Source organism: Mizuhopecten yessoensis, unplaced genomic scaffold (assembly GCF_002113885.1).
Source record: "Mizuhopecten yessoensis strain PY_sf001 unplaced genomic scaffold, ASM211388v2 scaffold2671, whole genome shotgun sequence".
Classification (NCBI taxonomy): Eukaryota; Metazoa; Mollusca; class Bivalvia; order Pectinida; family Pectinidae; genus Mizuhopecten; species Mizuhopecten yessoensis.
Window position 1 is genome coordinate 1,260,617 of NW_018404662.1, and position 27,763 is coordinate 1,288,379.

Consider the following 27,763-nt stretch of genomic DNA (forward strand, 5'->3'; position numbering starts at 1 on the left):
ACACCGACCCTTGAGGAACCCCGAAATCTAGTACTTTGTCATGTGAGGTGGCAGATCCGATGGCAACACACTGTCGTCGTTCACTCAGGTATGACTGTATCCAGCATAGTGCGGTATCAGTCACTCCATAAGAGTATTCCAGACGTTTATAAAGTATGCCATGGTCGATGACGTCAAATGCAGCTGACAAGTCCAGCATGACAAGCACCGCTCTGCACTTGTTATCCAATGCAGAAGCTATATCACTATGTACACGTAGGAGGGCTGTCTCAGTAGAGTGTCCCATGCGGTAGGCCGATTGCATGTTGTCAAGGAGACTGTTTGCATGGAGATGAACCTCTAAACGCCGGGACACAACCTTCTCCAAGATCTTAGACAGAATAGGCAGATTCATAGTGTTATACATTAGCAACACTTCATAGTTGTTTGATGCTGTGTGAACTACCTAAAGGGCTACACTATATTGCTATCTAACTGGAATGTTACATTATGGACACAGCGTCCATTTGAAATGGAAGTAGCCTAAGATCTTGTATACAGTTTTATCAAGCTAAAATGTCACACGATACAAAGAAAGTCTAGATTATTAAAGTTTGAAAAGATAAAAACAGCTTTTCCTAATAAGTTTTTTTCACCTTTTAGCCCATTGTCTCCCTTTCATTACCAACTTTGATCATATATATTTCATTGGTGGATGTTTACTTTCCAAGCCTTATGTAGAAGATCTTAGATTAATAGACTCCAGTGACAATTAAAGTCCTTGAAGTTACAGGTCTTGATATGACAGGAGGCATTATCAACAGTCTCTCCTCCCCGCAAGTTACAGGCCAATTATCATGACACAAGGCATCACAGTTCTGTAGAAATGTCATAAATTATTTAACTCTTTTGACCCCTGTGATCTTGAATTAGTAAAACTCAGTTTCTAAATAGGTTTGATGACCATGCCAAGGTCTTTTTGCAAGCAACAGTTAAGCCACGTCCATCAAAAAAGAATATTCTATGTAACACAAGCTGCAGTGCAGACACTTCGTAAACTGTTATTCAAAAATTAATTACCTGCCATGAATGCTATTTTAGTTAATATATGAAATTGTGTGGTAGATTCTTTAAAGACTTTGCATATTGAGGATTTTATAAAACATAATACACCTGTTGGTACCAAAGTGAAAGAACAGTAAAATTCAAAATCAAACAGAACAACCTTATACAGTCAAAGCCCCATTTAACCACTATGCATGTCTGTCTTTCTCCACTTCAGTGCAATATTTAACTCACATTCCAGAGATTGTGGATTTGGTTGTCGCAGCCACAGGTGATGGAGATTCTGCTGGCTTGTCTGCTCCCTCTTTCTCTTTTAATGCATCTTTTGCTTCTTTAGAATTAATGTCAAATTCTTTAGTCACTCTGAAATCAATAAAATAAAAATTTCACTTTCATTTTTGCATAGAAATTCAGATAAAATAAATGAAATACATTGTAAATTTTATTTCAAATTACATGAACTATTATGCATTTTATTTCAAAGCTTCATGAAATGTAAAAATGTTTTTCAAAACACAAAATACATGATATTACATTGTCATTGAATTTAGGTAAAAACCATCTTGCCATTACAAATTCCTTTTTTAATCTCATCCTATATCACTTTTATTAAAGCTTAAGAAGAAATAAAATACATGAGCATGTATAGATCAGATGATATTTGTTCAGGAATTTGAACAATTTCCATATTTAAACTTTCACATATGGGTAAAATGTGGTAATTTGTATAGAGAAACTTTTGAAGCATAATCAATAAATACAATACAGACTTTGCTGAAATAAAAAAAAACTATAACTAATACTTACTCCACAGCCTCTCCAGCAAAATCATACACTTTGGTGACTTTGACCTTCCCTGCTGGGTTAGCTGGAGCTGAAGTGGGTGTGGCTAACTTTGGTGAGGATGAGGTACATGGCTGAGAATAGAAACAAAAAAAGTTGAGGATTTCCTCTCTCTTACTACTAAGTATTAAGTAATATTACAGTGTACACAATTTTTTTATTGACGTCTCATGTTTGCCTGTTTTTGTCAGGGTGAATTCATCAGATTGTGAATGTTAGCACACAATTTACTGGATTTCCACCTAAATGGTGAAAGTAACACCGAGTGAATACAGATTAAAAAGGTTGAGGGTGAATGTTTTATGGAATCCTAGGGAACAACAAAAAGATAGTTTCATTAGGGAGAGTCCAATTGGAAAGGGGAGAGGAGTTTATCAATTTGTGAGAACTTGATGACGTTGATGTCCAGTTGTATTTGTGTAGTTATACATGTACCGGTATACCTCTCAACGTGTAACGGTCAATTGCATTCATAACGGTAAAAAGGTGATGTGTAGCAACTCAAAATCCATGTGTAACAATACGGTTACGCTAAAACAGCCTGGGGAAAACACTGGAGATAAGTTGTTGAATTAATATGATTCAACTTATAAATACTTAACTGGAAGATATATTACAAGGGTGATCTCATAAAAGTGTAAAATAAAATGTTTAAGAGCTGAAATTCCTATTGGATGATTACTTGCAGTGTTGAAATACTTGTTCAATAATGATGCAATGTATGTTTTAATGCAATCTAATTAAAATTATATCTTCACATCGCTCCCGTTTACCGATATGTCGCGTTGAAGATCTAACAACATCCCATAGAGGGTCACGTCAGAGGTCAACATGAATGCATTATCGTATTTATAACAAGCCAATCAAAACGCGACATAACTCTTTCTTTCAACCAATCAGAAAGCAGGACCTGTAGCATTTAATGCAGACACCTCGTAGCCCAAAATCCACTTTTTCGTCTGGTCCAGTGATAGTTTGAATATTGCGAAGCCTGTAATTGGTTAATTTTAGTTTCAGGTTGTTAAACTTTTTAACCAGAAGAGGAAGTCTCTCTTATTTCAAAGCAAAATCCACAAGTTGTACAAACGTTGTCTTGTAGATAGACACGGCGTGGTTTCATAGGCGCCGCCATTTTCGATGCTCATTTGACAACTCTCGGTCTTTATCATAGCAAGTGTGTTCCGAAATCATTACATCATCACTTACAGAAATGCGTAAGCTCTCATCTGATTGGTAAATTCAAAGGTCGCCTGAACATGACCCTCTACGGGATGTTGTTAGATCTTCAACACGACATATCAGTAAACGGGAGCGATGTGAAGATATAATTTTAATTAGATTTGTTTTAATGTGTATGTATATCATTTGTACTACAACAATGCAAAAAAAGTCAATAAATAATTATACTGTAAATAATGCTACATGCTATAGCTGGACTTGTAATGAGACTTGGATGTAAGTTTAATGGCTCATATGTGATAAATTAGTCTTCAGGAATTCAAAATTCATAAAACAAAGACACTGACAATGTAAACGTTTAATTTCTACAGATCTTACTGTAACAGTAAGATTGTGTACCGTAATGGACTTATTCAATGAATTTAAAAGGCCAATGTCCCTGCATGGTGTAATCTATGTCTACCTGAACGGACCTTAATTCATCTCTAATTGGTGTAATGAGCAAGTTCCAACACACCAAACTTTTACCTTTGAGAGACTGCCTAAAGCCCCTAATCCTGATGATGGAGCAGGTTTAGGTTTAGGCCGTCCACCAACATCAGACATGAAGCTGGCCCACAGATTGTCTGTTCGCTTCTTCTCTTGTTCTTCTTTCTTTGCTGATTTCTCTGTTTCTATTTGTTTTGTAAGCTCTTTTTTATGTTTGTCTTCTTCTGTTTCCTCTAACTTATCTGCATCGTTATCTAGCTTTATTCCACCTTTTCTTTTCCTTCAATGATAAAAAGTAATCTGTAAACCTGTGACTATTGAGTCACATTTAAGCTATGTTCTCTATGTAACATCATTACAGTGTTTTTGTCAATTTAAATTTTACAGCAGCCTGTACCAATAGGAATTAAGAAAATAAAGCAATATTTTTTATTGAAATTGCGATGATATTCCTCATTTTCCCCCTTTATTTTTGGAAAATAAAGTGCTTTTTAGCTAGGAAAAGCAGACTGTTTTTGATTGTAAAGCAAAGCAAAAACCAAATCACTGCAAAAATGTCTTCCATTTTAGTAATGATCACTACATGTACAACTGGCAACTCTGAGATTGAACTGTTTTTAAAGGGCTTGTGTTGACGATCAGCCTGTCACAATTACCAAATACTGATACCAGGGTATGGGTATATTCATACCAAGACCAAGTTGGTCAATCTTAAGCTAGCAAATCTTCTGAATAATTACCTAGCTGGAAGATCTGAAGTTTTCTTCTTGACGTTTTTCCGTTTGCCACGCCCTCCTTTTGCTTCAGTCTCATCTTGGTCTTCCTTTAGTACAGAAAGGTCCTCCTCATCACCGGAGTTCTCCTCCTCGCTCACCATCTCTCCATCTACAATAATTTGTCAACTTATTGTGCAAATTTCATATGGATATTTTATTTGTACATTTTGTATTTTAAGAGTATTTGCAATAAGATAAAACTTACTGAAATTAAACATACCCAAATTCCTAAACCTGCTTACATAAATTTCATTGAGAGTTTGGTTCTTGTGTAAGAAGATGTTTCAGGGGCTCGTGACCGTAGGATTGCGTCTACTCAACTGTAAATGAGTACGTGGCTGGGCAGCGCTAGAATTGTTTAATGCTAGCTGTGCATGTTAGCGCCTAATAATTTGTGAACAGCTTTGAGACGACCTACAAACTAGGTTGTGAAAAAGCGGTATACAAGATGTACAAGAACCTCAAAATATTATTTATTATTATTATTAAAGTTAAGAAAAAAAACAACAGAACAATAAGCCAATTCATGTATAATTTTATATTATCCATGTATAAAAACAGATTTCATTATCTAACTTGGCTTGTACGCTCAGCCATGTTAGCTTCATGAATGTATGAATGCTTGACAAGGAGATACCCCAACTTGGATTGTAAATAGTGTTGCTTTCTGTTGGAGTAAAGACTTAAAATAAGGGAGGCAGCCTCAATTGGTAGAGAGTCTGTCTGGTGTTTGGAAGGTCTCAGGTTTGAATCCTCGTCTGGCCATGCATTTTTCCTCTCTTGTTACGGTGCTTTACAACCCAGGTTCACACATCCCCTTGACAAGCATTCACCCAGTAAATGAAACAAGGGTTAACATTGGTCATTGGCAACACTGTAACAGGAGAATAGAAATACATGGCCAGACTGAGATTCAAACCAAAGACCCTCCCAACTCTAGATGGACGCTCTAGACCTACCTATTGAGCTACCTGGTCAAAAACGAACAAACCCATCCAGTTCCAATACATTCCTCCCTCTAGTCCTTTTTTTAAGTCTTCACTCCCAAAGACATCATCGTTTACAACCCAGGCTCAGTATGCCCTTGCCAAGTATACAACCAATGCTTGAAACAATGGTTGATCACAATCAGCTCTGTAATAGAAAAGGAAACAGAAATGCCAGACCTGGATTCAAACCGGGGACCTTCAGAAATCACTCTACCAGTTGAGCTACCTGGTCCCTAACAATCCATTCGGTCCATTTCAGCTACACTACTATTACCTTAGATTTTACTGGATAAAATAGGAATAAAAAGTCATCTGGAAAAAATATAATTTTAATGTATTTTTATATGCAACATTTCATCATTGTCTGCTTAAGAAATATGTGGTCTGGTTTATCTGGCTATTCTATACATTCCTTATATTTTTTTCTCTATAAATTTCATTAATACACACATGTGCCACGCCGCCGGTCATGAAAATTCAATTCATCACAACTCGGTCAATTTTTCAAATACCAAATTCAAATTTGGTATAGAGGTGTATTATAGTCATATTAACAACATATCTTCTGATGTCGCTTACTTATTCAATATTTTTAAAGACTTTGTTTGGCGACGCTTGTTGTCACGGTTGAAGACGCTTTTAAGGGTGACCGGGCTATTCTATAAATTCCTTATATTTTTTTCTATAAATTTCGTTCTTTATTCTTAGTATAAGCAGTTATATTCTATTCAAAACATTTTGTTGCAATTCAAAAGTGTAGCACATACAAACATCAAAATATTTTTGTAAACATTTTCTCCAGATACACTTCCTTCCTTTTTGGACCGCAGCAATTGCAATGTGTGCTTTAAATAGACAGGCACATAAACCAGTTACATAATGCTCTTATTCAATGACAACGAGAGGATTGAACAAGTTGTCATTGTATACAGTTTGGGCACAATGACGCATATGGGTAATAATCCTGCATTTGGGTAACAGTTATCGTTTTGAGTTACAATGTTATTTAATCTGAAATGGGGAATAAAGTGAAATCAAAATACAAAAACTTCTTTTAAACACTAGAAGCAATAATTCTGATGTCTAACTTTTTGTGAAAATGACAAATGTTAACTATATCACTGACTTTGTTCTCCATTGACTTCTGATGTCCTACATATTATTTTGATATTTTCATTTTTCTCGAACTGAAAATTGTTTCAATGTAGTACTTGTGCTTGGTTATTTGTCCTTGGCTTCAAAATTACATCGGTCGATACTGATAATTCTGTATATATATACCATTCCCTGTATTTTGCTGTTTGCGAAAGGATGAATCGACGCTGACAACATGTTGTGACTTGACTGTGACGTCACTGTTAACATGCGTCATCGTAGTGTTGACAATACTTACTGAAGTCAACCAGAATTTCTGCAGCTACTGTATATATACCACATATTCATATCCCTACAGTTTAGTGCACACTTTTGCTTTGTAGCTATCTTCAAGGCATGTTCACATAAAGGATATCTTTGTTGTGACGTTAGTGTAAGTATTTCATGCATTTACACTACTTTTAAAAAGTTCTTCTGAAGTAATTTTAAATAAAATTCTAAAAATTCTAAATATTCAAACACAACGATATTTTTTCTGCATTTTCCTCTCAGAATACTGTCATGTTTTTCCGTTACTTGATTTAAGACAAAATGATATTATTATAAAAAGGTGCTTTTTTGCTGCGCCATTTGCTTCTTTACTTCACCAAATTATTATGGAGAAAAATGTGCAGTAAATTCTCTTACAGTACATAGAAAATTGTGTTTATATCTTTTTGTTACGATGTATGTGATTACTATTGGCATCAGGATAATACTGAAAGAAAAACAGTGGAAATGATGCATGAAATAAACAGTAAGTTATACTTATGGATAGTATTTATACATGTAGTTTCAAGATGATCACCACACTTTAGCATATGGCATATTGGCTTTAATAAAAATGGGCCGAAATTGCCCCTGTCCTAATATGGGAATCCTGGTTCTCCCCATTTTAATTTAAGTAGTTTTAAGTCACAAATAAAGTCTTCTTAGTCTTCCATATCATTAAAATCAATTTTATAAAAAAAAAGTGTTTGTCTCGTTTTTAAGCGAGTGTGACAAACGGCAGCTGTAAAAAGCTGACTCCGCTCTCACATACTTTACATGAACCCTACGGGAATTAGGGCGAAACAACCCTTAGTGCGAACGGGATTTAGGGCGAAACAACCCGTTACCGTTAACGGTTCTGTAGGAAACGGTAATTTCAGGTGCATGTGCAGATGTGTGCGCGCTGTTTAGGTCTATATAGTTCATACGTATTATACGTAAGCCGAGACTTGATTACCATTAGGGACATAGTCTTCATCGTCGGAAGAACTGTAATCCTCGTCGTCAGACATTTTTTGTAAAGAGAGAATTTAAAAACTCTTCTGTAAAGCCTGCCTGCAGGTGCTTTTTAGAGGAGGAAGTTGAGTGATATACATTACAATTAAAAACAAGTCACGAAAAAGTCCGGAAATATTTTTCATTTAAAATATAAAGATATTCATGTTTGGATGATGTGTATAATAAGTAGTCAGACGAAGTAACAATTTACTATATAATTAAGAATTTAACTAGTTTAATTGATGTTTAACAGCAAGACACAAATGTATTGGTATTGTGACTAATTCCGGATAATGTCCACAGTCTTGTTTTGTCACAATAGTATTTCCGGTTTAAGAAAATTGATGTTGGTAGGAGAGGGTACACACGAAGCAATGACATTAACACGATCTTTAAACGTACATTCTACTAAGAGTTGTTGAAACATGAACTGCGTTTAAAAATGGCTGATGGAAATTTCGTTCGTATTGTCCAATTTATAAAAATTTACATTTTATCGTAAGCTGACAACTAGCTTCACATAAGAACAGGTAAACCATTCGTTTATCAGATCTCGTGTAATGTCAGTTTTTTGTAATTTTCAGAAGAAATCGTCATCTTCCAAGATATACATATTTCTTTAAATGGAATATTTCAGAGCAACAGAAATTATGACCCTTCTACTTCTAAATGGTACTGACCAACTTCAACAATTTGAAGATAAAATGTCAGACGAGGAGTGAAACATGGAAAGAGATTGTTTTTAAAAGATACGAGATGGTCTAATTTGCGTTTGAAAGGTGACGGTAGAGGGCAGATTTGAATAATTCCGTTGTGGGGCTCGAAATAATGTCAGGTGGGATTTTTTTTATTTTTTTTTTCGGGTATAGTTCGAGGGAAGAATGATGTCTTTCTGGTCTGGGTTTTTGAGTGGGGAATTTGATACGAAAACTGGTGGCTTGTTCGGGATTTTCTAACTGTAGGGATTAATTTGTCTGATTTTACGATAGCGACTTTCTAGTTTACAATGTTATGAAGCATGGTCAGACGAGCATCTCTATCTGCTAGAAGGCGCAGCTTTAGGTGGTCCAACATTTCTGACACACTGGAGGTACGATGGTTGTACCTGTGCTTATTGAGCACATAGCGCGCTGCCCTTCGCTGGACCATTTCCAACTTGTCAATATTTGTTTGGGTGTGAGGGTCCCATACTGTACAGGCATACTCAAGTGATGGTCGAACTAATGATTTGTATGCCTGTACTTTGGCTGATGTTGAGCCAATTTTAAGATTTCGTCTTAAAAAGCCTAGCGTAGAATTTGCTTTTGGGCAGATAGTATTTATATGTGAATCCCATTTAAGGTCAGATGATAGTGTTACACCCAGATACTTGGCCTGACTAAGATGTTCCAGTATGTGTCCATGTAAAGTATAATTATGGACTATTGGAGTTTTGTTTTTAGTCACCGACAACACATTGCATTTGTTTGGGTGGAAGATCATTTTCCATGTATTTTCCCAGAGCGCTAGTTTGTCAAGATCTTTTTGAAGTGTTTCAGCATCACTGTTTGACTTGATAACTAGATATGCAATAGTGTCGTCTGCAAATAAACGGATTGTAGCATTTAGACCAACAGGGATATCGTTTATAAAGTAAAGAAATAAACTGGGTCCCAAAACTGACCCCTGGGGTACCCCGGAATGGACATCGACAAAATCAGACTTCACCCTTCAACTACTACTGTCTGAGTTCTACCGGTCAGGAAACTCGAGATCCAGTTTGCGACATTAATGTAAATTGTGTGATTACCAGCTGGTACCATACCATGCATGTGTACGTGTTCCTAGTCAGACGCTCTACCACTAAGCTAAAGGGAAATTCCCTCTAGCTCAAAGCTAGAAGGCGATCCTAACCCTATGTACAACTGAACCCTGCCACACTACTCCTCCCTTTTTAATTGTGTTCGCCCTAGAACACCACAACCCAGGTGTAATAATATCCTTGGATGTGTCACCTTATACCTATACCTATCAAGGTTCTAACTCCCTGTCACCACAGAGAGGGCCACGGACACCATTTGTAACAGGAAAGAGAATAGTGTGCTTCCACCGGGGATCGAACCCTCGATCTCCAGGTTCCTAGTCGGATGCTCTACTACTGAGCTAAAGGGAAATTCCCTCTAGCTCGAAGCTTGAAGGCGACCTTTATCCTACATTTGTATGTACAATTGAACCCTGCCACACATGTGTAGCAGAGCTGAACTGGGTCGATCGTCGGCGACAACATAGCTCAATATTGGTAAAGCGTCCGTTCGGAGTTCAGAGGGTCCCTGGTTCGAACCCCGGTCTGGCCATGCATTTTTCCTCTCCTGTTACATTGGTGCCTGTGACCAACCCTGGTTTCAAGCATTTGGTGTACACTTGGCAAGGGGATACCCGAACCCAGGTTGCATAGAGTTGCATCTTCAGGGGCGAAGACTAAGAAAAAGAAGGGAGGAATGTAGCGGAACTGGACTGGGTCGATCATCAGCAACCAGCCCTGGTAGCTGAATTGGTAGAGCATCCATCTAGAGATGTGAGGGTCCCGGGTTTGAACCCAGGTGTGGTTGTGCATTTTCCTCTTCTTTTCTTGTTACACATATACATCTATATGTTGCTGAGCTAAACCAGATCATTTATTAGGAGTTTATGGTTTGCAACAAGAACGGGAAAAATTGCATCAAATATAAATGTGACTTAGATTTAAACCCAAACTGTAGACAGAAACTCTAAGTATCAACTATATAAAGCTACCAAGTCCACACTTCACTTATTCTGTAAAAAAAAAATCAGGATACCGGTAATACCAACATTTACAGCCCTGGTTAATATATCCCCCTTCGAAGAGCACAGGATGCTAGTAACAAGGCTGGGGTTAGTCATGACACAATAATTGGTCACAGGACAGCAGAAGTGCAACTGGCCATATCAGTTTTGAAGCCTTAACCCCCAAACTCTTAGACAGTCATTCAAAGGTTCTCTACTAATTGCACAAATAGGTTACTTGTTTTATACAAATCCACTTGAAGGTCTTAATTTCATGTCCCTGTCAGATTATTTTTTTCATATTCCACTTGTCATTTCATGATTACCAAACTCAGAGATGTACAATTCCACTAGATCAGTACCTAGGACTATTAAGTCTTAAGTAAAAGACATGAGTAATTAAATTACTATAGAAATAAAGGTTGGAACACTGGTATAAGATTTTTTTTCAAAAGATGGCTTTGGGAAAGGTCTTTGAATTTCATAAAAACTAATTAAACAATTAAGGGGAGTGCTGCCCATAAATATGTAGTTAATTTATTAAACATGTAATGTGTTCTGTCCTCTTGCAAACTAGACCTTGGATTAAATGAGTTTTGTCTTTGCTCATATACTGTATAGAATTATTTGTGTTATTGATTTTTTAGGTTTACCGAGACAATGGCGTCAGAAGGAGGTGACTTTAATGCGGACACAAGTCTGGACTCCATCATTAATGTGTTTGGACTTACATCCAGTGATACACTCAATGGATTTGCTGGTGAGTTTGTCTACAGCACAACCAAATTATTTGATTTATGTCTGATGCTATACATTTTGCCCAGTAATGAGTTTTTAAGTAACTTGATTAAGTGCCCTGTCCCTGCAGGTAGGGTGTCAGAATTGTACCTGCTGCCCCCATTGTATGATCATAAAAAGCAACTAAATTTGGGATCTTATCTTTTCTTTCCTTTCTACACAACTTTCTTCTTCCTAATGTCTCCCTTGACAATGCCTCACCTTTGGCCTTTAGTTGAGCGTTCGCCCCTGTGAGGAATGCTTTGGGTTCTGTCCCCTGGTCGAGACATACAAAAGTCTGAAAAAAATGTTAGTTTCTACTCCTGCTTAACGCTCAGCAATTTAGGAGTGGGACGACTGGTTCGCCCGTTGTCAGTATAATGTGACTGGGTGGAGTGTCCTGCTGGGTGTCTTTGGCAGTATGTTTCAGTGAGGTAGCACTATAAAGTTGGCATCACTTCCGCTTTATCACAAGGAGACAAACACGAACATATCGCAGCCTCCCAAAACACACACACATACACTACACACATGCATCTTGCACACAGGGGAAGCTGCCTTTAATGACCATAGCTGTTGATAGGACGTTTAACAATACTAAACCAAACCAAACCCTGTGTTGTGTTCTCTGCCAACCCTTCAGGGATCTCTATTTACTGCATTATTAACATTTAGCATATTTTCAGATTCACACATAATTTCCTGTGAATTATAATAGCAATAAATATCTTATTACTAATTACTCATAGTAATGGTTTGCCAATTTGGTTACCAGTTGGATAGGTTTGAATAGGTACAAGATTAATTTCAAAGAATGCAAATATGAGAATCCAAATGAAAAAAGTTTCTATCTAGAAAGAGTCATCAGTGATTTATAAGGATAATTTCTGGTGAGTATTTAACATAATTTTCAAAAGTTGATGTGTCCCATTACAAAATGTACTATAACATCGCGGGTTCCCAAAGTGTGAGTGAACATGATTGCCACAGGAAACGCACAAGTCAAAAATTCAAATGTCTAATTCTTTGTCCCTGGGGTCTGATTTTATTTTACATGCATGTGTATTGAGAAAAATGTAGTCTTAATTTTGTTACAGAAATGTGGTACCAGGTTTTCTTATGGGCTCTCTTCTCCTCCATTTTTGCCCATGTGGTGGCAGCTTTGATTGCATTCTGTCGTCTACGGAAACACCGATATGGGCGCTGGATATCTGCTGTTGTTCTAGGCATGGGCATTATCTCCCCTCTCACCGGTGGTGTGATAACAAGTAGGTTCTTTAATTTTAGCAGCAAAAAAAATCATTAGACTTAATGTGATAAACAATGTTATAGCTCATCCAGGGTGACATGTGGGTCTACATTTCTGAAATGGACATATTTTCAATGAACGTTGTTTTGCAAAATAAACAGAATTTGACACTTATGATGACCTCTATACAGTATACATATTGATTTGAATGATAGGACTTAGACCTAAAGGGCCTAATGATATAGGTATAGTGTAGTTATACTTACTGAGAAAAACCAAATTCTAAAAAGTGATATGTGTACTGTGTGATGTTTTATTCAAGTGTGCCCCATGAATTTGCTCAAGTAAATCAAAAGGCCATCAAGTCACAATACGGAACACACAAATGAAGCAAAATTAAGTGTATTTACTATGGAAATCTTCTACAACCCAGAACCACGATTAACATAGCACTGTTACATATTACTGTACTTAACATCGATATAGTTCATTGTATGGAAGGTAAACCATAGCTCTTGTGTCATACTGAGACCCAGTTCTGAACTTCAGTTTGTGGTAATGATGCATTCCAGGATTGTAGATTTATATTAGTAAAAATCAGGTCACTCACAGAAGCCATAAGATATATATAAAGATTAATTTGAATAATACATGTAGGTGTGGAGCTGATTGTCATGCCATCACAATAAATAGGTAGACATGTCATCATTGTTTATTGGTTAACATTGTTTTGTTGTAGGTGCAGCCATTGCTGGGTTTTACCGAGGTTCAGATTTCGTAATGAAGCCATTTTATGCATTATGTTGGGGAGCTGCACAGACTATGTTTGTGATTTTTGTGTCATTTACAAGAATTCTATCGACTTTGTGATTCTTGTGGATAATGAAGAATGATTCTAATTGGGGAAATTACAATAAGAGATATATGTATACGCATAAATATACTGATACATATATGAATTTGAGCGAACATTATTCATTAATGTTGGTAATTTATAATTAAAACATATCAATAGACATTGTTAATTGTGAGCTCTTTTAAACAAATACTAACACCATACATATGAGTGATCATGCCTCGTGACCTATAGCATGAAGGTATATTGTACTTTTGTATGCACAACCTGAATGAACATGTTGTCCAAATGAAGCTATAGAGTTTGTCCATGTACCCAACTCATATTATATGATAAAGCTGAAAACTAGTAAGCAATGTTTTATGATTTATTGATAAAAAAATAACCCAACTCTTGTCTGGGCAAGACAAGTACACAGATCAATAATGTGACCTATATTCTCTCTCCTGTGACAAATCAAAGTTCCAATAAGTGTGAAAATCTTCATTAAGTATAAGATGTATGTATTTCACCTCTGAGTCAGGACTGAGGAAACCTACAGTGGATGTTGCAGTGATATCTGCTCCCACAATGTATTATGTATTAGTGTATAGCAGTTATAGGCATTTTATTACCTTCTACTCTTTTATTGGTAATGCTTCCGCAACGGATAATTGACCATTAACATAAACAATATCAAGGCATCTGTGCTGTATATGATTTATTCATAGACACTGTGCTGTTAATGAGTACAATTTGATATATATTGGTGAATATAAAATAATAACACTAGCTACATAAACACAATGGCACAGACTTTCAGTTCACAGCATACAACTGAACATTAATATGAAAAATGTATCGTTAAAGATATACACATGTACTTTATACATGTATTCCCATCATTTAGAAAAATGATTGCTCCCCCTAAATCTCTATACTAATCCTTACTGGTATCCATACACCTCTTATTGTAAGCACCCCTATTAAATGGCATTGTATTGCACAAACAGCAATAACTGAAAAGAGTGCATGTGCCATGTTTGTGTAAGAAACGATAATATTGTCAGAAGAAACATCCTTCCCATTTTTATTTATTTTTTGTCAAAGAAATGTCATTCAGATCAAGTTATGAGTCCAAGACGTGTCACATTTAATTTTCTTATTCACAGTCATACTGCAATGAGCAATGTTCCAGTTGATAAGAAGGTTACTGAGACAGGGGTTTGAGTTGCTTCTTATACTGTATCAGGGTGGTCTTTAAGTTGTCACTTTCAGTCAACAAATCGTTTATATATTGTTTTTTTGTTGTTGTACCCAGTACCGGTATCTGCAAATCAACAACATTTTCTGTAATGTGAAAGTTGAGCTAGTTTTAAGTACTCAAATAATTTTGAAGACTATATGCCTTATCCCTCTCATCACTTACTCAATGGGAACAGAAACAGATTTAGCGAAATTGATATCCAGGTTAAAATTTATATATGTATTAATTATAAGGTGACTGTGATGGTGCACCGATTGTTAACACGAGGCAAGTATGAGGTCTACATGTATATGTTAGTCAAATAGGATGTAGATGGAATACATATGAACTACCAGTATAATATTGACTATTAATTTTGTTTACAAAATGTCAAGGTTTTTATTTAAAGCAGAAAGTGTCGGATACGTTAAGTTTACTAAATCTTTTTAAACAAGCAAAACTATAAGGGAGGTTAAGTTCTCCATTATTATGATTTTTTTCATAATATGTCATCCTGCTTTATTTTAAAGTTGATTTTCAGTGCCGGTTTTGTTATGAATATTGTTGAGGTAATTTGTTCAGACTTGTATACTGCAGCTGCCACATCATTTTTACCCATGGATATCATATACATAATTATCATCAACAGTATACATTTATTTGAAGGATTTTTTCGGCATATTTCACCAAAACCAATGTCAAAAAAGAGGCTTATCAGATAAACATTTGTGTACGCTAACATAGCTGCAAATGCAAGTTTCCTTGTCTTCATATCTAATTGTTTTAGTTTTGTTATATTTTATTTTGTTGAATAAAAGATGTCTTCATTACAATTTATTTAAGTGTGATTGTGAACTGGGAATTCTTTTACTTTCTTGCCGGGGACAGATGTCACTTTCCAAGCAGAAGCAGCATCAGTGTGTGTTATTTGTAGTATCGCAAAAAGTTCAAGTCCTGGACCTACTAAACTTACACGATAAATACATTCTGGGCCTCTTATTTCAAGCATCAGCTGTTGTTTGTGATCCTAGTATTTATGCTTCAGTGTGATGATACATGTATTTGGTCAGTATTATGCTAGAGTGAAAGGCTACACAATGTGTTCAACTGAATGACTTTGACCCACTTTCAAGGTCACTGGGGTCAAAAGTGGTAAAACCATGAAAAAACTTCATCATAATCAGACCCAGGGTAATGATATCAGGCAAGAAGCACGCAAGGAGGAAAGACTTAAGTTTGATAACATGAATGACCTTGACCCACTTTCAAGGTCGTAGGGGTCAAATGTCAAATGGTTTATGGGTTTGGTTTCAACTAAATGTCTTATTAACAGCTAAGGTATTTTAAACCGTCTCCATGTGTGTATTATATTCGTGCATGTGGAGGCGGTATGTGGGTGTACATGTATTAACTTCAGACTTAAGGGAGGACCACCTCGCTGAAATACCATGCCAAAGACATCAAGCAAAGCAATCTACCCAGTGGCATTATACTGACAACAGGTTAACCAGTAGCTGACATTACGGTATACACTAGATTTAGCAATGAATAAAATCTACTGTTAAGGACTTTTGTATGTCCCGGCCTGGGAACAGGACCAATTGCATCCGCCATCTTTGAGGAACATTAACACTAAAAGCCAAAAGTCAGGTGTTACCAAGCAAGGTGATAGGAAACAAAAAAGATTGTTAAGGATGTACTATTCTGAGGTTTAAATAACGTTTATGTCTCGTTTTGATCTTGTGTAAGGGGTTTCTATGAAATAAAACAAATTGCAGTCTATGATCAATTTTAAAAGCAAATATGCATCTGAAAATTGTGTCAAAAACTAGATCAATGTTGTTTGCAGAACTGTTTTTCACAAGAATTGTAAAAAGACAAAATTGGTGACCATTTTGAAAATGATTATTTCTTGCTCTTTCGACTCTAGATTAATTACTAAATTTGTGATAGTTTATATGGCTTAATATAATGAAAATAGTATGCAACAAAGTAGAAAATTCTACATTATCTGTAGATTTTTATGTATTTAGTGGAATTGGAGGTCTTTTTATTTTTGACCCCTTAAAAGGTGGAAAATAACACAAAACATAGCGATTTGACCAAAAAAAGAAGTACAAGGCCCCCACATTTTTTGGGCTGCTTTAAAAAGAGAAACACATTTTGTTTTGAATTATGGAATGTTAAAAAAAGTTTAATAGCAAAACTTTCTCATATTAATCGTTAAATCTACGGAAAATGGTGTTTTTCTTTTAAAAAAGAGTAGGGGGGACCTAAATCACTTTTCTGAGACAAAGAATAAGTTAAAGAAATTTTGCCTCCAATATTAAGGAAAGAACACTATTTATATCAATTATGCAAACGTTCATTCATTTCTTATAATACACCTGTAAGATATTGTATGAATTTGTGCAGCACACGGTCAAAACTGGGGGAAGAAATCCCAAAAATAACTTATTTTGATAAATTGGTATCTTTGACCGATCACAGCACAAAAACTAACACACGGTCATATAATCTTTTATTTTTCTGCTAAGCCATTTACTCTCTTTTCCAAAAATGCATGTAAGAAAAAAGTTCATAACGAGAAAGTTTTAACTTCACCGAGGAGTACATCCTTAAGACGAAGAGAGAAAGTGTACAGATCCCGAATGTTGCAAAGGCTGCAACAGATTGAGTTTCTTTACTTTTATCTCCCCAAAGGTAGTTCCCACATTAGTAGCCTCTTAAACCATGCAGGAGGTATACTTTTCTCAGGCCCCGACATGCGGACGTGAATAGAAGTACGATTGTCCTATTTGGCCTGTAACATGGTGGGATAAATGATCTTGTCCTACTTTTAAGGTTACAGTGATGAAATGTTAATATTTTTAAACAATTTCTTCGGAATAAGTATACGATGTTTGGTCTGTACATAGGCACTTGACGCTTTGTTATGTCAGATTAAAAAAAAATATAAAAAAATATATATAAGTATACATTTTTTTTTTCAAAATTATTATCTGAGAATTATCTGAATAAAAAAAAAGAAATGACATTTTTTTTTTAATGTACATGCATTCGAACCAATTCATGTATACTTACATAATGTTTTTTTTAATCTGACATAACAAAGCGTCAAGTGCCTATGGTCTGTAGTTTGTTGGCATGAAGGGCTGCCAGTTAACTTCCGGTGCAAGCGTCCGTCTGTCATTTTCGGTTCGGTCTTGTTCTTTCATGAATACTTGTTATAGATCCTTTGCTCTTTCATCACCGTTAAGAATGTTAATCTATAGGTACAAAAGGTACCATTTACGTTCTCTCTACTCTCCTGCAATCTGGTTCATCTTGTGAAAGAAACAATGACGATCGTGTCCCGCCTGGGCAATACTTGTTTCTGCTGTTTGTATCCAGCCAATATTGATCAATACACGCGTATTTGCATATAACTTAAACCACTTCATTTTGGTTGACACACGTCTTGAAACCGTGTTTTTGATTAAACTCATCCATATATATCTGTTTTGTCTGAACACATTATGTGTATGTTTTCTTCTGAAGTTTTTTTTTATACAACACAGTTTTCATATCGATATTACATTGTTCATTATGCTACAATGGGTTTACTTAAAGTTTGCTGAAGTAAACCCGGGTTTCCAATCCTCCGCCCCAGATATATTTGTTGTGTATGATCCCCATACATATCTTACAATGTTTGAAAAAATGTTGATCGTTACAGTATTGCTGTGTTATTAATGTTAACCCAATATTTGTAATTTAACATTTTTTTTAGAAATCAGTTCATGACAGAAACGAATGTTTTTATTTCGCTCTTTACAGAAATATACTTGCATTGTTTGGACTGGTATATCAGCCTGGCTGCGACTTTTGTTTGACTTTGTCGATATTTAGGGTTCAAATGAACATATCAATACCCAAACTTATCTATGTAAGTAAACAAAATTCTGGACTTGGCTGGCGTCAAATCAATAACTTAAATGCCAAAAACCGTTATTTTCAGCGTACAGGTATTCAATGTACACCCTCTATGTACACTTGATACCCTCGTATTAGACGTAAATGGACATATAATGTTGTGTAACGCATTAGTAATTCTTCCACTGAATACACGTGTATTATTGATGACTTGTTATCATTTCATTGCCCTTTTGAATATAATGAAACGTGAGAAATGTTGTCGAACAGTTACAACCTACTTAATGATTCTAAACCAGACAGCCCGTCGTGGGGAACGCTAACAATGTCCGCAACTATCCCGATGAAGTCTGTGTGTACACAGGGACCTGATAATTTGTTACAGCTATATTTGGACCTAAACTAAGGTATTCAGAGTAATTTTACCTGTTTAAACCTAAGCCTAAAACATGTAAAATTACTCTGTACACCTTAGTTTAGGTGGCCTAAATCGTGTAAAATTACTCTGAACACCTTAGTTTAGGTGGCCTAAATCATGTAAAATTACTCTGAACACCTTGTTTAGGTGGCCTAAATCATGTAAAAATACTCTGACACCTTAATTTAGGTTCAAATATAGCTGTAACAAATTATCAGGTCCCTGTGGGTGTGTATTGATCACAGGGACATCATTGTCAAAAAAAGGATTTAGTTTGGAGTAGAGAATGTTATTAGCCGTTTTAAGAAGGTATGGTGGTAACGTGACTGTACCCAAATCGGGACGGTACCCAAAACGGGACACTTGGGGAAAACGACCCAATAAACTGTCATGCAATGCAAAGACGTTCTTTTATGTAGACAGTTTTCATTTGAAAATACTTTCATGACAATTTAAGTGTTATATCGTTAGATGGGTAATTTAAACTGAGGTAAGAATTATTACCAAAACAAGACTTTCCTGATTTACGTGCCGTGCGATACTATTTATAGAACACAATTTTATCAGAACCCTCTTTGATTCTAAAATATTTGAACTATACATACTTTTCTCCTTATATTGATAGCTTATCCCCAAATATTAACAAAACACCGAATTGTGTCCCTTTCAGTACAGTTACGCCGGTTCAAGGGCCTACGTAACCCTGATAATATTTCGCGTTCTATTTTAAGAACCACGCGCCCGAAATTCTAACTTGTAATACAAATGAAAAGTGTATAGTATCTATTTATGAAAATTGAACAAACAATTTTGCAACTGATAGTATGGTATAAAGAATATGACATTTATCTAAAGTGTGTCCCGATTTGGGTACAGTGATGTTAGCGATGTGCTGTTTGTGTGCGGATTAGGGGGGGGGGGGGGCGATCTTCAACATAATTTCATCAAGTATGCTTTTCTAGACGTTTCCGCCGTATACACTACCATATCCCGTGCCAAACAGAAGGAACGCCTTTGTTCTTTTTCAGCTCAATTGGCCCTTCTTTCAGCTCACCTGTCCCGAAGGGCCAAGTGAGCTTATGCCATGGTGCTACGTCCGGCCGTTCCTCCGTCCATCCAGCGTCAACGTTTTACTTTTAACAACTTCTCCTGAATAACTAAGAGCCATAGGGTGATGATATTTTCCCAGTAGCATACTGGGATGAATGGCTAACAAGTTTTTCAAATGAATGACCTTCGCCCATATTCAAGGTCAGTGAGGTGAAATATGTTAAAACTTAATCTTTTGAATATTGGCCTGTAGATTGCTGGAATGAAGGGCTACCAAATGCAAGTTAAGCAAATGAATGACCTTCATTGAAGGTCACATGGTTCAATTGTCTAAAATAACCCCGATGATACATTTAGTGTCATAATGATGATGGTGATTTCAGTAACATGATGACAATATCAGTGTGAGGATGATGATGATAATGATATTAAACAAGAGGTCCATAGGGCTGTATCGCTCACCTGGATAATGAAGCAACCATGGTAAAATATTCTCATTCAATTTAATACTTTAACTATTTCCAAATATTACATCCTGTCTCTCAGCAACACGAGTTCCTCATTGGGTCCATTCTTTCTTCCCCAATGAAGTGGGATGGATTTTAAATATTTCCCTAGATTCCCTTATTGGGCCCCGCCCCTCTGCCCCCATGGGGCCACTGCCTCTGTCTATACAAAATGAGTCCCCTTTGCCCACGGCTGCTCTAAACAACATTTGGTTAAAATCCCTGCTATCAAACTGAAAGAGAAGGATTTTACAGATTTACCTCAAGTTCCCCTACTGGGCGTGCCCCCTGCCCCCAGAGGGACAATACCCCCACTTTATACAAAATTGAGACATCTTTTCCCCAAGATGCTCTGGACAAAATTTGTTCCAAATTCCCTAAATCATGTCGAAGAATGATTTTAAACATGTATTACTACGTTCTCCATATTGGGCCCGCCCCTTTGCCCAAAAGGTGGCTACTTACTATATTTATACAAATCTGAGTTCCCTTTGCCCAAGGATGTTCTTCAAACGATTTTGTCAAAATCCTTCCAATCGAACTAAAGGGGAAGGAATAAAAAGATTTACTGCAAGTCCCCCTATTAAGCCTCGTTCCTATGATCTCGGACTAGGTGAGCTTAAGTTATGAAATGTACAAGTGTGTATGATAAGAGTGACCGTGTGTGTACGGGTGTAGGGCAGTATTAATAAAAAAAAATCTGCCAAAAATGCAAATGACGAATGAAATGGTAAAAAAATCCTCCGACACACAACAGAGGCCAAGTTGATGAAATCGTGAGTATGATAAAATGTTTGGTTTACAATATCTTTGTCGAGGGAGTAGGCAATGGGTCTGTCCAAAGTCCAATGAACATACCACAATCCTGAAAATGGTAGTCGTTATTTCATGCTCAACGTTCAGCATTTGAAGTAATGGCAGGAACTAGTTAACCCGTTGTCAGTATAATGTGAAGGAGTAAAATGTTGTGCTGGGTGCCTTCGGGATTGTTTTTCAGCGAGGAAGCGCTATAAAGTCGGCATCAGATCTGCGCTATCACAAGGAATCAATAACAACATACCCTTCTGCCAGCACACTTATACTTGTCCACGCATGTTACACATAAGTAGACACATGCTGTTGATAGGATATTAAACCCTACCAATAGCTAAGGTTATTTATGGGCGTGCGGCCATGTGTGTTGTGTATGCGTGCTTGTGGGTATGTGTGCAGGATGCAGGCTATGTTGGTGTATTTTCCTCCTAGTTGAAGCGGATCTTATGCCAATTCTATAGTGCTACCTCACTGAAATACCATGTCAAAGGCAACCAGCAAAGAATTCTGCCCGGTCACAACAGATGAACCAGTCCTTACCAATACCTTAATTCAGATCCTCGCTATCAGAATGCAATTGCCCCTGCCTCAAGCACATATACACGCATTCTTACTAAGGATTCAAGTCCAAAAACAACCTTAGCTGTTGAAGGAAGTTAAAATTTTAAAACAGAACAAACTAAATCCAAGATAATGGCCTGGCGGCTATACGTTTTTCCGATCAGTCACACAATAAAACATGCACAACTATGGATGGATAGGTTTGGTTTTACTTAGTTTAACGTCCTATTTTCATGGACGTGCCTCCATGTGTGTCGTGTAGGCGTGTGTGCGTGCAGGAGACAGGGTATGCTGGGTGTGCTTTCCTCCTTGTGATAGCGTACATCATATGCTGACTTTAAAGTGCTATCTCACTGAAATGCAAAGATCCGTACAGTGATTTTTAAGAAAAAGCGATAACAAGAACTGCTCAAGGACGGACCATGGACGCTAGATGTTTTAACATATTTATTCCCTCTGACCTTGAAAGTAGGTCAATAACAATTGCACTCCGTCCTAGGTGCCTGCTTGCTTATATCAGGGGTCTGATGTGTCAGATGACTATACGCACGAGGAAGTCTACTTCGAGCTACTTACGCTTTTACGGAGCAAAATATACACGCGGTCAACGCGTCTCGCGAACTCCTCGCAACACTCGACATAGGAGGTAAACCAACACTAGTTAAACTGGATTATGGATAGTGGGCAACATGTGATATTATTACAAAGGAACTACTTCCGGAATCCATCGAGCTGAAACCGACATCGAGCATTCTCAAAATGTCCAACAAAACTACGGTAACCCCACTAAGGAAACGTGGACTCGAGGATTATAAACCCTAAGAACGGCGCGAGTTACAAGACTGATTTTGTCGTGCTCAAGAACTGTGTCACACCATTGAAAGGAAATAAGTTGATGCAGGATATAAGGATTCAACATGAACATATCTTGCCTCTGAAAGACGCTCAGACATCTACTCTCACGTATGATAGCATTGCTACGAGCTACTCGGATGTTTTTGAAGGGATATGAAAACTACAAGGCCGTTACCATTTGGTAGTGGATCCTGCTGTACCACCAATGGTACAAGCACCACGTAAAGTCCATATAGCGTTGAAGGATAGACTCAAAACTGAACTTGATAGACTTGAATCTATGAATGTGATAACGCCCGTCGCGGAACCGACTGATTGGGTATCAATTATGGTAATGATCTAAATAAGGCGTTGAAACGCAGTCACTATCCTCTATACCGACTATTTTTAAGGACTTTGGTAGCCCTATCATTATCCGGATGTCGACCAAACTGGCCTGGTCACACACCAAGATCTCACTGTCAACTCTATCGGCGATAGCCAACAGGAGGCCATAACTGGCAGTCCTCCCATTAAAAGTAAATCAAATTCAGCAGACGACATCATCACAATATTAAAAGAAAACTTAGGATTCTCATAATATCAGGGTTTTTGAATTGATCAGGTTAAACAAACGTTGGTGTCCTGTCTCATCAGTCTAAATTAAATATATTTCCCGAGGTTTTAGGACCATCATTACGCTTTGCAATAGCTCACGTTTGGGTTTAATGTTGAAAGTTCGTCCAAGTGAGGCAAGCAATATGAATGGGTTCTTTACCCAGGCCGGGACATACCAAAGTCCTTAAAATGGCAGATGTTCTTTCCACCTGAACGTTCAGCATTTAAGCTAATTGAAACAGCTGGTTCACCCGTCGTCAGTATAATGTGAATGCACTCCTGGGTGCCTTCGACATTGGATTTCAGTGAGGTAAGCATCAGATCCGCGCTATCACAAGGAGAAAATTACACCAACATACCACCTCTAGCACACATATACATGGCGGCACGTTCTAAAATGACCATAGTTGTTGGTAGGGGGATTAACCCAGTACAACCACTAATATTCCTCTAAGCTGTGGTTATCTGCACGATTTAAATTGAATGCGCTGATATCCAACAAATACTTGACAGATTCTATTATGTACAGTTAATGAAAAAATAACATATATATCATTTAAAAAAGCATAAAACAAAACATTTATTTTAGATTTTATCTGACCTGTTACGTGTATCTTGATCAGATACTGTAATTCAATCATGATACATATTGTGGTGGATATCAGTTGCATAACCCGGACACGAAAGATGATCTTGACAAGGGATCTGTTTTGTTTGAATTATGCATGCTGCGTAGGCTATCATGATGCATATCGTTGTGGATATCAGTTGCAGAAATCGATCGGTTTCGCATAATATATAATCACACAAAGGTATCTAATGACAAATGTTATTGATATTTTCAGTTTATGTGCAGAGGAATCATAATTCATACACTGACATCTAATTTGTATAACATGCCATGCTTATTTAGCATTATTGTTTTGTAACTCGCTCAACAGGTTTTGAATTCCTAATAGAACCGCACCCCTATACTTGCTGTTTTCGTTAGGGACACAACAACGACCAAAACAAATATGCTGTATCCATTGCAACAAATGAGATATTTATTATTTACTCTCTATATCCTAGCAACCTTTTGTTTCCCAGCGCCTCTGTTAGGGACTTGGTGCTGAACGTTTGCCATGAGATGAATGTATAAGTGCGTTCTGTTCCAGTCCAGGACATGCAAAAGTCCTTAAAAATAATATCCTTGTTATAACGTTCAGCATTAAGGGTGATCGTAATAAAAGGTTAATCCGTTGTCAGTTTAATGCGACCGGGCTGAATAACTGTGCCTTCGGCATTGTGTTTTAGTAAGATAGCACTCAAAAGTCGACATCAGATCTACGCTATCACAAGGAAGCAAATACGCCATCATACCGCTTCCAACAGTCATCCACACATATATCACACACGTGGAGACAAGTCCTTAAATGACCTTAACTGGACATTGGACGCGACATAAAGGTAAACCAACCCTAATGGAACCGACCCATAATGTTTATGTTATTTTGTTTAAAGTCCTTTGAATAGCTTATCATTTTCAGGACGTGCTTCCACATTTATAATGCATACATGTTTGTTTGGTGCCATTACGCGGATAGGATGTCGACTTAGGAATGCTCGGCTACCTTATTGAAATACCATGCCGAAGGCATCCAGTGCAATATACCATTCCGGCAACAAAAAGAAAGCAGATGTATAAAATTAGACAGCTGATAACTTAATAAAATAAAATATGAGAAAAGGTGTTGTGAAATGAGAGCCCCAGTATGCGAATATACCAAAGTGTTTAGGGACTGACATAAACATATACCGTGAACTCAGGTAGCTGTACTAACCTAAATATGAATTAATTTCAACATTATATTGGAAGAGGGAACCGTGAGTGATGATGTGCAGACTCATGCCTTTGAACCATACATCGTCGACTTTTTAGTGCCAGGACTTCACGTGGGGTAACACTGAAATGAGTAGGATTGCCGCTCCTTACACTGTAACTTGTTTATGTTTTCATTTCGCAATAGAGGTTGGTTTGGTTTTATCATGTTTAACGTCCTGTGAACGTGTGTGCTGGAATCGGTACCGTATTTTGGTGTATAAAACTCAGGAGCGCTCAGCAGGGATAACAACTACCATTATGATATTTAGGTCGTCTCCTTTCACTGTCTCCCTGGCCGCCTTATGTTCAACACCGAGGCCTAATTAAGGTATTTTCAAGGGTTGGATTGATTTTATTTTGTTTTATTTTGACGCGCCTGCATGTGTGTTGTGCAGGTCTGCATTAGTGTATGCGTGCCAAAGGCAGGGAATGTTGGTTTATTTGTCTCCTTGTGATAGCATTATTCGCCTCTTACGATACATGCAGACAGTATCAACAGATATACTCTTTTCGCGATCCCCGAGCTGAAGGGGTAGTATTGCCAAGGGAGGCGGAAGGAAACCAATAAGATATTAGAAAATAGAAGAAACATTTGTGGCAGGATTGAAAATTATTAAATTTATTTGTAATGTTGTATAATAATTGTTGTATAATAATATGTCCAGTATAGAGGTCAGTATAGTGACGTCAGTATATATCTATTATCTGACTGGCTATCGGGGTTGGCGCGCGATACCTTTGTATGACTAGGTAGACGAGAGAGCGACGGCAACGACGGCTGACATGAATATAAGTGAGGTATAAACTCGATTTCTCGATTTACAAACTAACCTGTCGATCTTTCCTATTTGTCCTTTCTCCTGTCTGGCGTGCGGTATTTCCCGCGAGCAGTATCTGATATTGTTTGTACGATATTTTATATTATTTTAAATAAAACATGTAGGTGTGCGTACGCTGGGTTTACCGGAGTGACCGCCATTACACCGGCCGGTACGATTGTGTTTATATTCATATCTTATTATTTGTATCGTTTATGTTTACAGACTTGAATGTGTGTAGACTAATACATGAGCTGAACAAATATGTTCAGCTCATGAGTTATTGGCCTTCTGCCACACAGAGGTGACTATTTCATTATAAGCAATAATAATCCCAATATGTATATATCCTTTTGAATGTCCCGTCATAGTGTACGTCCGGAAATAGTTTTCAGCATTTATAAGTAACGTCAAAAGTAGATGCCTAAAAGGCCATACACTTATAATATAATATATGTGTAAAGGTAAATTGTAATTCATATTGTAAGTAATAGATAAGGAAATAGATTATGTCCTAATTCCATTTCATTATTTGATATTATATGATCCCCGGTTAAACGTACGTATTTTACAGCTAAGTGTCAGATTGTACTCGTATCTGTTGTATATGTATCGATAGCGTTATGTGTATGTGTAGTAAAGTATTGTATGTTTGTATCGATGCAGGGTAAGATTTACCTACTATAAACCACTGGTTCGGTATCAAAAGGTCGACTTTGGGTTGTTTATTCACCCCATATGCCCATCGGTTTCACTTTTAAACATTCCAAATGTTGCAGTTGCAATACGTTTTATGGTCTCTTTTAGGGAAATATATTTTAGTAGGATGTGAGGGTAGATGTTGTTGTTTGTGCTCATAAGCGTGTCTTATTTCGCTGTTGCTAACCTGGTTCGCGACATTTCGTGATTTGACCTACATTCACTAAGAGGATGTTGTCGTTGAAACATAAGACATTAACTTTCCGAAACACATTTGTTTGCTAAATTGGGATTAAGGTTAATAGAAGACTGTTGCCAGGAGGGACACCATCAAAAGGAAATACTAAGGAAATTAGAAACGAAAATAAATCGGAGTACCTCGTCTGATTCTCCCAATACATTTCCAATATTCGTCCTTTAAATCTTAACTTTCTTAATATTTTTGCCCCAAGTTGATCAACTTTTAGTTCGATGTATGGGTGTATTCTTTTGTCGGTTAACTCTTCACCCGTCAAAACGACGCAGATGTTCCCTCAGTAAGGATCAACTGACGTGTATGGCAAGATACATTGTAACTTGACATTGATTTTAAGGAACAGTGCAGGTCCCGGAATAGTTTCTCATGTCACAAAATGCCATTCTATGTAAGATGTCATATAATAAAACACAAGATATATAATTTGATAAAATACAGGAACGGCACTGCTCCTTTAATAAGTGTTTAGTTGGCTTGCAATAGACATGTCGAGTTTAAAAACAATCCGATTGAAGAATGCAACTTATCACTTAAAAATACAATGTTTTACTCTGTTTTAATAGAGGCTGACTGATTAAACCATACTATTTCCTTCGAAGATATTAACAAAATAGAATATGGTTATATATTTACAGGCATGATAGTAATTTTACGTCCCGATATATGGATGCAGGTCCTAGTAACGTTCAAACTCACCATCATAAATGTTCATTATCAGCGGTTTATCATGAACAGTATATGTAATGATAAATGATGTTAGTTCGATCAATAGCTTGTGCGTTTAACGATATATGAAT

The 27,763-nt window shown here is 36.9% G+C and overlaps 2 protein-coding genes across 2 annotated transcripts in view; one reads left to right on the plus strand and one right to left on the minus strand.

The window, feature by feature from the left end:
- The window catches only part of LOC110446298 (craniofacial development protein 1-like), a 12,582-nt gene extending 4,760 nt beyond the window's left edge, over positions 1-7,822 (minus strand). The window contains exons 1-5 of the mRNA XM_021491377.1: positions 7,683-7,822; positions 4,296-4,440; positions 3,595-3,835; positions 1,852-1,961; positions 1,279-1,407 (exon numbers count right to left, since the gene is read on the minus strand). Coding sequence (XP_021347052.1) covers positions 1,279-1,407; positions 1,852-1,961; positions 3,595-3,835; positions 4,296-4,440; positions 7,683-7,737 — 680 coding nt within the window. The 5' untranslated portion in view covers positions 7,738-7,822. The remainder of the gene's footprint in view (positions 1-1,278; positions 1,408-1,851; positions 1,962-3,594; positions 3,836-4,295; positions 4,441-7,682) is intronic.
- A 227-nt stretch (positions 7,823-8,049) lies between these two features.
- On the plus strand, positions 8,050-15,447 carry LOC110446299 (transmembrane protein 170B-like). The gene is made up of 4 exons (XM_021491378.1): positions 8,050-8,253; positions 11,155-11,267; positions 12,382-12,552; positions 13,273-15,447. The coding sequence occupies exons 2-4, from the start codon at positions 11,168-11,170 to the stop codon at positions 13,401-13,403; spliced, it is 402 nt and encodes a 133-aa protein (XP_021347053.1). The 5' UTR covers positions 8,050-8,253; positions 11,155-11,167; the 3' UTR covers positions 13,404-15,447.
- Positions 15,448-27,763: the final 12,316 nt, after the last annotated feature.